General features: G+C 35.4%; 1 protein-coding gene across 2 annotated transcripts in view; it reads left to right on the top strand.

The window, feature by feature from the left end:
- Window positions 1-6,587: 6,587 nt before the first annotated feature.
- LOC149168245 (brefeldin A-inhibited guanine nucleotide-exchange protein 5-like) overlaps window positions 6,588-13,715 on the top strand; it is a 287,450-nt gene continuing 280,322 nt past the window's right edge. Inside the window, exons 1-3 of one of the 2 annotated variants that reach the window (XM_089428172.1) lie at window positions 6,588-7,035; window positions 7,114-7,463; window positions 8,975-9,181. In XM_089428172.1, coding sequence (XP_089284298.1) covers window positions 9,073-9,181 — 109 coding nt within the window. In that variant the 5' untranslated portion in view covers window positions 6,588-7,035; window positions 7,114-7,463; window positions 8,975-9,072. The remainder of the gene's footprint in view (window positions 7,036-7,113; window positions 7,464-8,974; window positions 9,182-13,715) is intronic. The other variant, XM_089428173.1, reaches the window with a different exon arrangement.

The raw sequence follows: 13,715 nt of genomic DNA, 5'->3' as shown, positions 1-13,715 counted from the left end.
CTACTATACATGATTTGAATTTAGTTCTTAAATTTTGCATAACTTGGATCTATCTCATGCTAAATACTTATCTCATTATATATCATTAAAGTTAGCAGAAGTAGGCTAGTGCATCTAGAAGTTGGAATATATATATATATAGATATAATTTCAATTTGCTTATTTGTGCATCTTACCCTCCCTAACAAAATAACTCTAAACATACTTAAATTACATCACTTCTCTTGAGTTGTTTTGTGTATGCTTAAAAGAACATGGTTTAATGTTAATCATGTTTTCTTTTTTCCTTTTAACATGGGTTTAATTGGCAACATTGGGTTGCTTTTGTGCTCGAACATTCTAAATAACCCAATAAATGTGATAAATGGTGTAATTACCGATCCTTAAGTGAGATGGCTTACACTTTGGGCTCTTAAATCCATCTCTTGAAAGTTGATGGATTGGTTTAAATTTATGTTTCATATTTATACATGTTCATGTTGGATTTAACATATCTAAGTAACATATCCATGTCTTAGTAAACATTATTAACCTTCACATAAGCACATGAATGCATGAAACATCCTAATATTTAGTTCGTTAACGCTTGTGATAAGGGTTTACAAATTTGCATAATGGTCCTTAATACATTGCTTTCTTGTAATACTTTAACAATTTTGACATCTTAAGCATACCCTCAAGCAAATTGATGCATGAGAATGTGGGACAACTTGGTTCACAAGGCCAATGATTCATTATTTGTACGACTATCTTGAGAGTTTACTTGCTTGCCTTTTTTTAGATGTATGATCACTTTCTAATTTGAAATGATACACATCCTAAAACACATAATAAGATAGTGATCTAATCCTAATACTCTTGTTGTTGGTGCTCTCTTCACACTATTTAGATAATGAACAAAATGTTTGCATAATTAAAGTTGACATTTGGAATTTCTCAGTGTTTAGTGTGCTTTAAAACTTACCTTGATCTCTGGTCTTTAATGATGGTAATATGTTCTAAGCACATGGTGGTTAATGTGCTCAAATGCTAATGACATTGCTTACGGTTCACTAGTAATGATTCTTTGGAATGTTATAAATGCATCATTGGGGTCACTATTTTATGGTTACAAACTACCCATATTAACGCACAAGTTTACATGCTATAAATGGTGATAAACTCATATTCAATGGATGACATTTGAATGCTATAAGTGTGTATGTGATCGACATTCAACTTTGTTATCTTCATGGTCCTTAATAATAATTGTACATTTGAATACTTTCTTGGTTTATACAAACACATAACTCTTATCATCTTAAACATGCTTTATACTTTTGGCATATCATTTCTTAATTATGGAATGGTCTCTTAATTATGGTAATGAACTCTCCATCTCTAATGCTCATGAATATGGTGAATGAATGATATAACACTTTACTTGTAAGGACACAATATCATATTTGTACTTGTGCATGTTGGATTTGACATATCTAGGTAACACATCTATGGCATAGTAAACATTCTTAAACTTCATATGAGTACCTGAATGCATGAAACACATTGATATCTAAGCTCTTTAATAATTGTGAAAAGGGTTTACAAATTTGCTTCATGGCCAAGTTTTATTCTTGTTACATTTATTTCTTACATTTTTTAACACATTTGACATTTTAAGCACACCCTTATGCAAATCAATGCATGGGAACATGAAATGACTTGGTTCATAAGGCTAACAATTCACTACTTTTAAGATTGTCTTGATGGTTTACTTGCTCTTTCTAATTTGAAATGCCACATCCTAACACACGTAATGAGATAATGATCTAACCCCGATAGTGCCACTGTTGGTGCACTCTGCACACAATTTAGACAATACACAAAATTCTTAAATATTTGATATTGACATATGGAATTTCTTATTGTTTAGGGGTGCTTTAAAACCTACCTTGATCTATAGTCTTAATGGCAATTTGTTCTAAACACATAGTGGTTAATGTGCTCAAACACTAATGGGATTGCTCATGGTTCATTAGTTGTAATTACACACTTTGAAATGTTACACATACATCGTTTGGGTCACTATTATGTGGTTACAAACTACCCAACTATAAATAGTGATAAATTGATGATAAATGGATGACATTTGAATGTTACAAATGTGTAAGTGGTCCACATTCAAGTCTGTTGTCTTCATTGTCCTTAGTAACAACGACACATTTGAATATTTCCTTTGTTTATCATTGCAAACACATAACTCTTTGCTGTCCCAAACATAGTTAATACGATTGGTGTATGATCTCTTAATTGTGGAATGGTCTCTTGATGATGATAACGAACTCTCAATCTCCAATGCTAACGAATACAATGAATGAATGATCTAATGCCTTACTTTTATGGACACAATTTATGATTCATTTTCTATTGCTATTGTGCCATTGTATATATGCTTCACTAGCATCTCATGTTATATGGTTAATTATGCAAGTTTTATCTTTCAATTTTTAAGTATAATTTCGTTGCATGAATAAGCATAGTTGTCTAATTAAAATCATTCAAAATTTGTTCATAATTCATGGTTTGTTTGACTATTCACGCACTTATCCTTGGCCTTTTACCTTGAGAGAGAGTAGTGTCAAATCGGTAGTCTTCATTAAGTTAAAAAACTTCCCTTCATTACTCAATGACCTAGCTTAACTCGATCTTTAAGGATTCCCCCCTTGACACGAATATCCTTCTTTTAGTCTAAAGAGTGACAGAAAGCCACCAAGGCGACATTGGGTAGCTTGCTTGAGAGTTGTCTTTTAGGCATTCTGGGTGGGGTTAAGACTTTTTCTTTCTATGAGAGTGTTTGAGTAGCGACACAATTTAGATAATGCTTACAAGAAACTAGTTTCCCTTATTTCCATCATTTACCACCTCCAATAAAATCATGTGCTTTTAATAAAATCTAATTTTGATAAATAATTAATCCAACAAAATAAAAAAATAAGATTATTATTATTATTGTTATTTTTTGTATATGGTAGAATCGACAACTATAACGAGCATGTACTTGCGTGATAGGGATCGATTTTATCCACTACCACAATCACCTCTTTCGTGACAAATTCTATCCACTACCATAATCACTTTCAAGTGTGCCCACATTGCCTCACACTTGACACATTGAGCTAATCGAAACTTGAACCAATAACATCATAAGAAGCGCCTTAACAAAGCATTCTATCATCCACTCATCACTACACCATGGCGCAAATTAAAACTAACTTTTAATATTAAAAAATAGAGCCATTTTATTTTATTGGAAAATCAATTTTAATATCTAATTTAAGGAAACTAGGAAAAATAAAGTTTAATGTTAAAAGTGTTAAGCAAAATAAAGTTTAGTGTGTGAAATGTTATCAAAATAATTTATTATAATCCACTTGCCACAGGCAAGGTGAGGCGAGGCTTAACAAGGGTAAACTATTTAGGCTGTGGACGTGCCGAAGTCAAAATAGTGGCTCAAATAAAACTCTTTTGGAAGTTACAGGAGTATACTAAATTTTCATAACAGGTCGGATGCTACGGACAGGGTTGGAATTTGGATTTCCTTTTGCCCGTCATACAATTTTTTTTTGACGTTTTGGGTTCTTATGCTTCCCGTCAAGAAACATTATGTTTAAAATTTTTCCCTTCAAGAGCGATGTTCTTACAAAAAATTAACCCTTCACCAATAAAAGCTTGATTAAAAAATTGCCCTTAAATAACATAATTATGTTAAAGTTTTCACATATTTACCATAAGGAATAAAACAAAATGACCATGAAAAACAAATGACTTATTAAATCTTGAATCTTGGTTTGAAATTGCATGGAACACTCACAATAATTTTTTTGGAACTTGAAATCAAATGTCCTTGCCCCAAACATGCCATAGCATTTGTATATATGAGATATGACTAAGGATATCTTATAAGACATATAAGATGACAAACATAGTAAAACTATTGAATGTTATCAATAAAAACTCAAAAGTAGATTAATTAATATGATTTATGTTATGATTTGCTTAATCTAATATGTACTAGTGGATCTAAAGATAAAGTACATTTTACCTTATATATTTTAGCATTGCTTTAGATCATGGGATATACACTAATATTAATAAGATTGAATGTATAGTATTTGAACCTTTTAAAAATTAAAAGACTAGAATTATAATAAATGAACATTGTAGATCTCTTAACATCATGTTATCGGATTTCCTATATTTTTACATTCTTAAAGAGAAAACACTTATAAGTATTAAATGTGGAAAAAGCATGCTCTGATCAAATCCTTCCTTCTAAAATGTAGTGAAATCAATATATAAAAATAAAAAAACTAACTTGTATTAAAGTGACATTGAATACAATATTGTATCTAAGTAGCTTATGCTTTTAGGCAAAAGAGTTTTATTGAAAATTTAAAATAATTTTCACCTTGGTGTATTATTTAGAGATTATACACTTTAATCTAACTTGTAGGCATATCAACTAAAAAATAAATATTTTTAAAATATAATACTTTGACAACTACAATTGTGGAGGTTTCAACAAAAATTGTTGAACATTTAAAACATGTTTATTTTTTTAATTGAAAATATATAATCAATCCTGGGTAGAGTACTTACCATAACATACCACCAACGTCCAGTTTTTAGATCCATCTAATAAGTGAAATTCATTTGACAACAAATTATTAGTTGATACATATACATGCTATTCCAAATAATGGTTTACTCCAAAATCCAATTACACAAAACTGATGTCACAGCATACAAGTTTCTAAGTTCCAATGGTCTCAAGTTGTCCATAAGCTATGCATTACATCCAAAGAAAGAGGGGGATTGGATACATGTGCAAAAGAATATGCTCAAATTTTAATGCATCTTGAGAAGAATAAAGAGAGATGCTATGTCATAGTAGCAAAATTCTCCAATATAAATGTGTGATATATTTTATTGCACTGTTAAAAAGGTTGGGAAGATGTGGGACACCTACCTATATGAGATGCAAATGGATAAAAAAAATCAACATCTCAGTCTCCAATATGTGGTGTAGTGGCCTTCACTATTATAGAACTTTATTCTTTTAAGATTAATTTAACATAAAAATGTAATACTTTGATCTTAATTATACTGGATAAAAATATATCGTGTTGGACTTCAAATTTATTTTGTCATACAAATGTTTATGCTTTGGATTCTTTATATTTTTAATCATTATCTATGTTTAATAAGTTTGAGATTAAAATAAATATATACTTTTTAAAATGTTGAGGAAATAAGATTTGAAAAGATTTGTATACTCTTGTTTGCACCTAAACAAATCAAGGGGCACTCTATAATATACTCAAATATGGATTAAGCATAATGTGACTAGTTTATATTATGTAACATTAATAAACTTAAAAAAATATAAATTTAGTTTAGATTAAAACAAATATATCAAAATAATAAATAATTATTGTTTTTATAAATGAATTATCTTCCTTTCAAATATTATAATAAGAGAATTTTTGGATTTGATCTTTTTGGCCGCTTGGTAGATTCCCATTTAAGATGGATCTAAATTAGTTTAATTATTAATTATAATTTGTTGTTAATTTTTTTTTTAATTATTTATTTAATTTTATTTTGACTAAATCAAATGTTATAAAAGAAATTATAACTTCTCTTCTCTACCATATTAGAGAGTGCTTTGCTCACAAATATTTTAGACGGGCTATTCTTCATTTTAAAATGCCCCGATATTGTTTGGCATCGCCCAAACCCACTTCCCAGCTTTGGCGGATGAGGCAATATTGTTTGGCATTGACCCAAACCCACTTCCCAACGTTGGCGGACAAGGCAATTTTCACTTGTCCTAAATCATTTGTTTCCACATGTTCTGAAATTTCTCGTTCCTTTGTCATGTTTGAATGCATTTGCTGCTGCTTGCTCGCTGCTCGATACTTCTGCTGCATAAAAATTCCCTGCGCTCACACTACTCACTGCTCACTGTTCATTGCTCGCTGCTCTCACTGCTGCCCACACTGCTCACAGTGCTATGCTCTGCTCATATTGCTGACCATACTTTTGGCACTGCTCACCACACTGCTCAATGGTTGGACAAAAACCTCCAGCCAAATCAAACCCAGCTGCTCAATAATTCTTCCCCATAACCCCTAATAACTAGTTAATTAGAATATGTTGAAAAAACAAAGGAAAATTGAGAGTGTGTTAGAAGCATCAATATTTCCTTGAGCTATTTCAGCACCCAACTAATATTAAATGTGCGCATATGTGAGCAAGCTCTCAATTATTCTTGGCCTAATTGTTCCCAACATCATCTTCATACCCTGCAATATATGGGGTTTTCCCTTCAATGCGAAGGTTATATATTCCACCGATTTTGCAATGATTCTCAATTTAGCACATAGCCCCCGATAACTTTAGTTAATTAGAATATGTTGAAAAAACAAAAGAAAGTTGAGAGTGTGTTAGAAGCATCAATATTTCCCTGGGCTCTTTCAGCACCCAACTAACATTAAATGTGCGCATATGTGGGCAAGCTCTCAATTATTCTTGGCGTAATTGTTGCAAACATCATCTTCATAGCATGCAATATATGGGGTTTTCCCTTCAATGCGAAGGTTATATATTCCATCCATTCTGCAATGATTCTCAATTTAGCACATAGCCCCTGATAACTTTAGTTAATTAGAATAGGTTGAAAAAACAAAGGAAAGTTGAGAGTGTGCTAGAAGCATCAATATTTCCCTGGGCTCTTTCAGCACCCAACTAACATTAAATGTGCGCAAGCTCTCAATTCTTCTTGGTGTAATTGTTGCAAACATCATCTTCAATGCGAAGGTTATATATTCCACTGATTCAGCAATGATTCTCAATTTGGCACTTCAAAAATAGCGGCAGGTTAAAACAATACGCTTCAGCCAATGACCTCCTGCAAATATGGGGCTCGCCATACCTAAACACCGCGCATTTAGTAAGGGGCAGGCATTTTGATTGATCCTTCACAGAAACCTGGTTGGTTAAATTTGATAGGTTGTGGTTTTTTTTGTCATTCTGAATTATAGATGCATTTTAACTATTCACTTGCCACAGGCGAGGCGAGGCGAGGCTTGGCTTAACAAGCCTAAACTATTTAGGCTCCGGACGTGCCGAAGTCAAAACAGTGGCTCAAATAAAACTCTTTTTGGAAGTTAAAGGAGTATACTAAATTGTCATAACAGGTCGGATGCTACGGGTAAAAATCGGCATTTCGATTATCCAAAGCAATGAACAGGTGCTTATCTGAAACAAACAAACAAACGAGGCTTCAGTTTGGTTTGATTGCAACACATGCATGTGAGATCAATAAGCGTCTCCCATTTACATAATTCTGCCAGCCGTCCTTTGGCCATCTTCCCACGCCTCCCCGGATCCTCTGCACTTCAAGTTGTTGGGATTCGAAGGTATTTTTCACTCTCTTTGCTTTTCTCTTTTTCACAATTCAATTTATTTTTGAGTTCTTTCTCTACTTTTATTTTCTCATCGAATGAGCTTTTGCCGCCATGGTATAACTGTGTGGACTGGAATGGGATCAATTACCAGGGAAAAAAATGATTAAACTGTAGAGGTGGTAAATTTGGGGTTTTGGGTGCTTTTGTGGTAAACCCTAGGGGTTATAGATCGTAGATCCTTCCTTCGTAAACGGCATTGTTTTAGAAATTGGCACTGTTTCTGCGACGGTAGCACCGATCCAGATCTCTGTGCTGGGGCTGGATTTTCGGTGGATCTGCGTGTTTGGTGCCCCCGAAAGCGCGGCATTTCATCCACCCGAGTGATTTTAGATCCTATCGGTGCTTATAATGGCAATTGAACTAGCGACAGCTAGTTGGGAACTAACAATTGATCACATCTTAAACTGGTAGCCCTTGGACCCCTTCATTAAAGAGAAGATCATTCTATGATCCTGATAATTGGTCTATCAAAACGCTGATGGGACATTGCCTAGAATATTTTGAACTTTTGGGGGCACCTCACGTAACACTACCATTAAGGTTCCTGCACGTGTTCAGATTTAATCGCACAAGTGGGGGAACTTAGACGTATTCGGAATGGATGAACAGGATTGTCGTGGAAATATGTCTAGAAGAGTTATTGCTTGCAGTGAAAGCTGCATATTTTTTTCACAAGCGTGAAACAAATCATGTTTCAAGAATTCGAGGGGTGATTGCTTTAAAATGTCAAGTTTTAGCCTACCTTTAGGATGGGTCAGTTCCTATGGAATCATAAAGCACCAAAAGATTGATTGTACGCAGGCCAACGGAAATAAATCCATACCAAACTGGAGCAATCAAAGCTACAGGTACAATGTTGAGATTTGGATTTGAAAAGCCTCTGGACTATATAAGTTTCCAAGTAATTTCTGGAAAAGACAAACCGTAGTCTTTTAGCTGTAGACCCAAAATATTCTTGATTGTTTTCATAAAATTAGAAAATGCGGCGAATCTGAATCTCAGTGCAAGTTAAAGGCGCTTGATCTTCATGCAGGCTTTGTTTTCATCATTACTATCCTCAACATGTTCTATTGTTTAAAGTAAAATTTTGTGAATTGGCAGGCTTGTTTTCCCACGTTTCTGTTTTTATATCCCACACAATTGGAATCCTGATACATTTGGCCTCCTCTACTTCCTCACGGTACATGTGTTAAAGAGGGCACAGAACACTTGTGATATGTTCTTTTGCCATAAGTTCTCAGTTTTTGGATGGATTTTGTGGAAATTTTATGCATGCCGATTCTGTGGCAGGAAACAATGTTCCAATTTCCATTATTATTTTTTATCATCTCCTGTTTCTGAGTTAGCATGCCTCTATTAGACTAGTTCATTACGCCTATGTCATGTAAAGATCGAGTTGAGTGGGTTTTACATTTGGTTTCCACTGTAGTCAACAACTGAATATATCTGTTTTCGTTGTGTAGGTTGGATGATGGAACGACACACTCAGAAATAGGGGCAATGTAACAACAACACTCCCAAGAGGAAGAGGCTGAAAATAACATTTGCTTAATTTAATTCAATGGCTGGAGCTGCAGGTAGCTTTGTTACCCGGTCTTTCGAATGCATGCTAAAAGAGTCCGCGGGAAAGAAGTATGTCAATCTTCAAAAGGCCCTTAAATCATATTTAGGTTGGTCTTCTGTCCTCCTTTAGGTTATTAAAAACAATCTGCCTATTGGTAACATATTGTCTGTTCAATGGTATCAGTGTCTATATGCATTTCACTCTTAATTTTTCAGTCTATATGCCGCAACTGTATCTGATTTTCCGTTTAAATAGTGTAATATGCTGTTGAAGTTTACCAAAGACAAGTGGCATATAGCAGATAGTCCTGAAAGGAGTATCCAAACTTCTTCTAAGCTCTGATACAGACACTGGGAGAGTTTGTGCCACTAAAGATTTTTTTTGTAAGTTGTTTGAGATCAGTGCTATATTTTGTTTCAATGCAGTTGGCTCCTCATTATATACACCAATGTGAAGCAATGGACATGCAGATGTTCCTCAAAATCAATTGTTAAACTGTACAATTTGCCATAAGTGGTGTGAACGTCCCATTTCTAATATTTAAGTCGATTTCACATGCGATGCTTTTGGCACTCCCTTAAGTGCTGTTGGATTGTCTCTCGTGAAGTTTTTGAGGCAAATATTTCAGTTTCTGGCAGTCATATTGAATGGAATAATCAATCTTGCATAAATACGAGCATTTTACGAGGAAAGCCTTTGGGTTCCATAAATTACATAAGCAGAAGTCCATATTTAAACAAAAGGTTGGTGTTAAGTTCTTGGATTACTTATCCTGCTCCCCTCAAGGATGGCCCACTTCCTTTGCATGAGAGAAGAAGTTGAATCTAACTTTACTTGAGCCAGATTCCATCAAACTAATCTATCTGTTATTTTCTTCCCATTCATGACTTAAATATGGGTTGTCTATAACCAAATGTTGAGTTAATAGATCTTTGATTTTTGGTAGAGATCAGATTTCTTCTACCAGATTTTGTTTTGGCCAATTAACCTCTTGTATAAATAAATCAAGTAATATTTCAGGGCTTGGTGAGTGTATTTAGTGGTTTTAGCCCTTTCAGGTGCAAGCTCCTGATGTTTGTTTTTGATCCTGAAACAATGCCAATTGCTGACACTTGGATTTCCTAATCCATGTTTTGGTATTGGAGTTTTACATGTCCATCCTTGTGATGACACCCTAACATGTGAGAAGCTATGACTTGATCTCCTAATAATAGATTCCTAAAATTTGTGCATATGCTTAAAAGATGTTTTACCTTTCTTCTTAAACCATCCTTTATGCATATGCCTAAAAATTGTCTCTTCATATCCCACTAATCGAGAATCTCCTTCATTAATGATCAATGTTGCAAACATCGGCATTGGAATAAAATTGGAAAGGGTTCGGAAAACAAAAAAATTGTAAAAATTGGCAAAATTAAGATACCACCAAAATATTGGTCAAAATGAGCAAACGTCGGCCAGGCCAAAAAATCTCGATTTCGCGATAAAATCAAGATGTTTGCAACATTGCTAATGATATTTGTCAGGGTTCTAACATAATGCTTGAAGATAAGATAGATATGTTTCATAACTGTCCATGAATGACTAAAATGATAGGTCATTGGGAGTCAAAAGTACAATCAATAATGGCATTGTAGAAATGTCAATGCAACTCCTACATGGTAAATGTTAGAAATAAAAGCATAAGCTAACACTAATTACTAAATGAGAGAAGTAAAAAAAACGCTAGAATTAATAAAATAAAGGGTTACACATCATCCATAGAGGGTGTAGAATGAGAGGAGGAGGCCCATGCAGCCATATTAGAAAAAAAGGTTGATGCAAAAGAGAAAGTGGAAGGAAATTTGCCTATAGAATCGACCACATAGAAGTAGCCAATACATTCTTTGACAATGTCCTTTGAGGAGAGTATAGATTTAAGAGGGTTGGATTGTCGTTGGCAGGAAGTTTGGAACAATCGACCACTACTTTTAACACTCATGGTCGCTTGAAAGAACATGGTGTTGATAAATTGTGCTCCAGGGGGGGGCAGCTATTGGCCTAGCATATATTGAGAGATGAGTTGAGACCTTTGTCAAGATTGAGAGCTATATTTCCTCAAGAGTCTCATGGGAGGAAGTTTGCTATTTGAAGAGGGAGAGGAGGTTTATAGTCTTATAGATCTAGTGTCGTATCTTGAATTTCTACTAATTACTTGTAGTTGAAAGACGATCGGGGTTAGAGAAAGAAGTGATACACTTAAGTGGACTTTGTTCAAGGAGGTCCTTATGGTTAATAAGCCATGGTTGGATTTGGAGAGGCCATCCCTTGAGTAACTTTGTTTAATATCTTTCTTCGGTCTATGCATACTTACAAGATACTTACAATTCCTTTTGAAAATTGCTTTTTGCTATATTTGGTTGGTTTTGTTGAAAATTGGTAGCTTTGGTTGGTATTTTCATGGTCAAATTTGAAGAATAAAATTATTATTTTCACGCTGTTCAAGTCGACCTCATTTGAACAAGTCAGCCCCACCACTTGAAGGGGTTTGACGGTTGACCCTAGGTCAAACCCTCCTCTTGACTCATATATATTGACATTCATTGACCTCATTTGGGCATCACATCACACCGATGTTATCAGGATCAGATCGAACCAGTTTGGGCTGGCTGGTCCGATCATTTTCAACCTTAAAAGGGTTGACACTGGTGCAACAGATTGGAAATGGTCGATTCGGTACTGAACCGACCGATTCTATTACAGAACCAACCAGTTCGGTACCAGACCGACTGGTTCTGTTACAGAACCAACCGGTTTGGTATTGAAACGGTTGGTTCTATTATGAAACCAACCGGTTCGGTACTAAACCGACCATTTTTGCCAAACTGGTACTGAACCGTCAGGTTTAGTGCAACCGCCTAACAACTCATGCGTGGGGCCTATTTAAATGATTTTATTTTTATTTTTTTAATATTTTTTCGGGGCTTCGGGGTGTGAATGGAATTGGAGTGTTTTTGAGTGAATACACACCAAGAAGAGGAACCGTTTGGAGCAAAAACGGTTGAATGACATGGTTTATGTTCAATACAACCTCAGGTTGAGGTGAAGCCAATTGCTAAACAAGACACCTGAATCAAGCAACATAACTTTGGATGACTTTGATCCATCATTAGAGTGGGCTGTGGAGACCCTGGAACCAACATTTGACAATGAAGATATTTCTTGGATGGGCTTGTAGCCACTTCCAACTCCACCTTCAAGGCCAGGGAATCATGTCTGTTGGACACCTAATCCTAAAGGGTTAGTGTGGAAGCCGAAAAGACTAAGCAGTCCAAGAGACCTTGGGATCTGAAACCCAAGAGTCATATGTTGTACTATAAATGTATATCTTATGGTAATAAAAAATGTACTGAATGTTTTATCCTTCCTATTGTCTTTACTATCCATGTGTGTTTAACATGGTATCGGAGCAAGTTCGTTCATAATCTGCTCAATCCTTTGTGAGCCACTTGTTTTTTTGTGGGCTATGTAAACCTACGCATCGATTATACACTGGTTGTATATGTAAGATGGTGATGGCAAATATATTTTGAAGACCGATTATATGCTGGTATATATGTTCGTTGGAATGCTTTTGAATAATAACATTTGAATGGTTGATGCTTGATATTGCCTTGTTTTTAAATCATTTGAATGGTATATGGTGCGGTTCATGAGTGTAATGGTGTGTTACGCTGCTGGAGACCATTCAGTGGCTGTTGTAATCAAAACATTCTATCAGTTCTAGAATCGAAACGTTCTCTCCCATAAATTCCAGCGCTCCTGACATGCTGCCTCTGCCATTTTCTGTCCTGCCATTCTGAGTCTGCTCAGTCATTATTCCTCTGTAGTAATCTGCTCCATATTCCAACGCATCTGCGCATTTTTTGCCTGAATTCGCTGCTCCATATTCCAACGCATCTGCGCATTTTTTGCCTGAATTCGCTGCTCCATATTCCAACGCATCTGCGCATTTTTTGCCTGAATTCGCTGCTCCATATTCCAACGCATCTGCGCATTCTTGAGTTTCTGCATCTGAGAGACTAAGCTTTTGTTTCGGCTAAGCCACCACAATATTGAGAAATGGCGTTTGACTGGCTGCCTTGTCAGGGCCATTCTCTATTGCATTTCTTTTAAGGCCATTCTCTATTGCATTTCTACTGTTTCGGTAATGCGAGGGATTAAAACCGTAATAGATATTTATAATGTTGTGGCTGGTTGAAGATTTGCAAACCGTAGAGCGAATTTTAAGAGCCCAGTTGAGGATAGGTTTTGATTGAAGCTTTTGATTGAGACGCCATACAGAGAGATTGGTATTTGATGCAGTTGACAAATCTGGAATCGATTAATCACTCTGAGAGGCCGCTAGTGTGATTATTCGTGCAGAAGCTAAGATGGGATCGATCGGAGAACTCGTTAACCACTGACCCTCCGGCCGCTGTAGCTGCTGAAGGTCGATATTTATTTTTATGAAGGCTCCATCATGCGAGTTGAATTCGAAACCTGTGGTGCGGTGGTTGTATTGACTGCATGAAGCAACTCTGAAGCAAACACTGGACAGGCCGCTGCCAATGCGCGTCTCCAGAACTTGGGGATATTCGAGTCAGCCACCATTACTTTGG

The sequence above is a fragment of the Pinus tabuliformis genome, chromosome 4_2, assembly GCF_031772625.1.
Source record: "Pinus tabuliformis cultivar Carrire ecotype Pingquan chromosome 4_2, CPIR1, whole genome shotgun sequence".
In the NCBI taxonomy this organism is placed as follows: domain Eukaryota; kingdom Viridiplantae; phylum Streptophyta; class Pinopsida; order Pinales; family Pinaceae; genus Pinus; species Pinus tabuliformis.
This window is presented reverse-complemented; position numbering and strand designations above follow the sequence as displayed.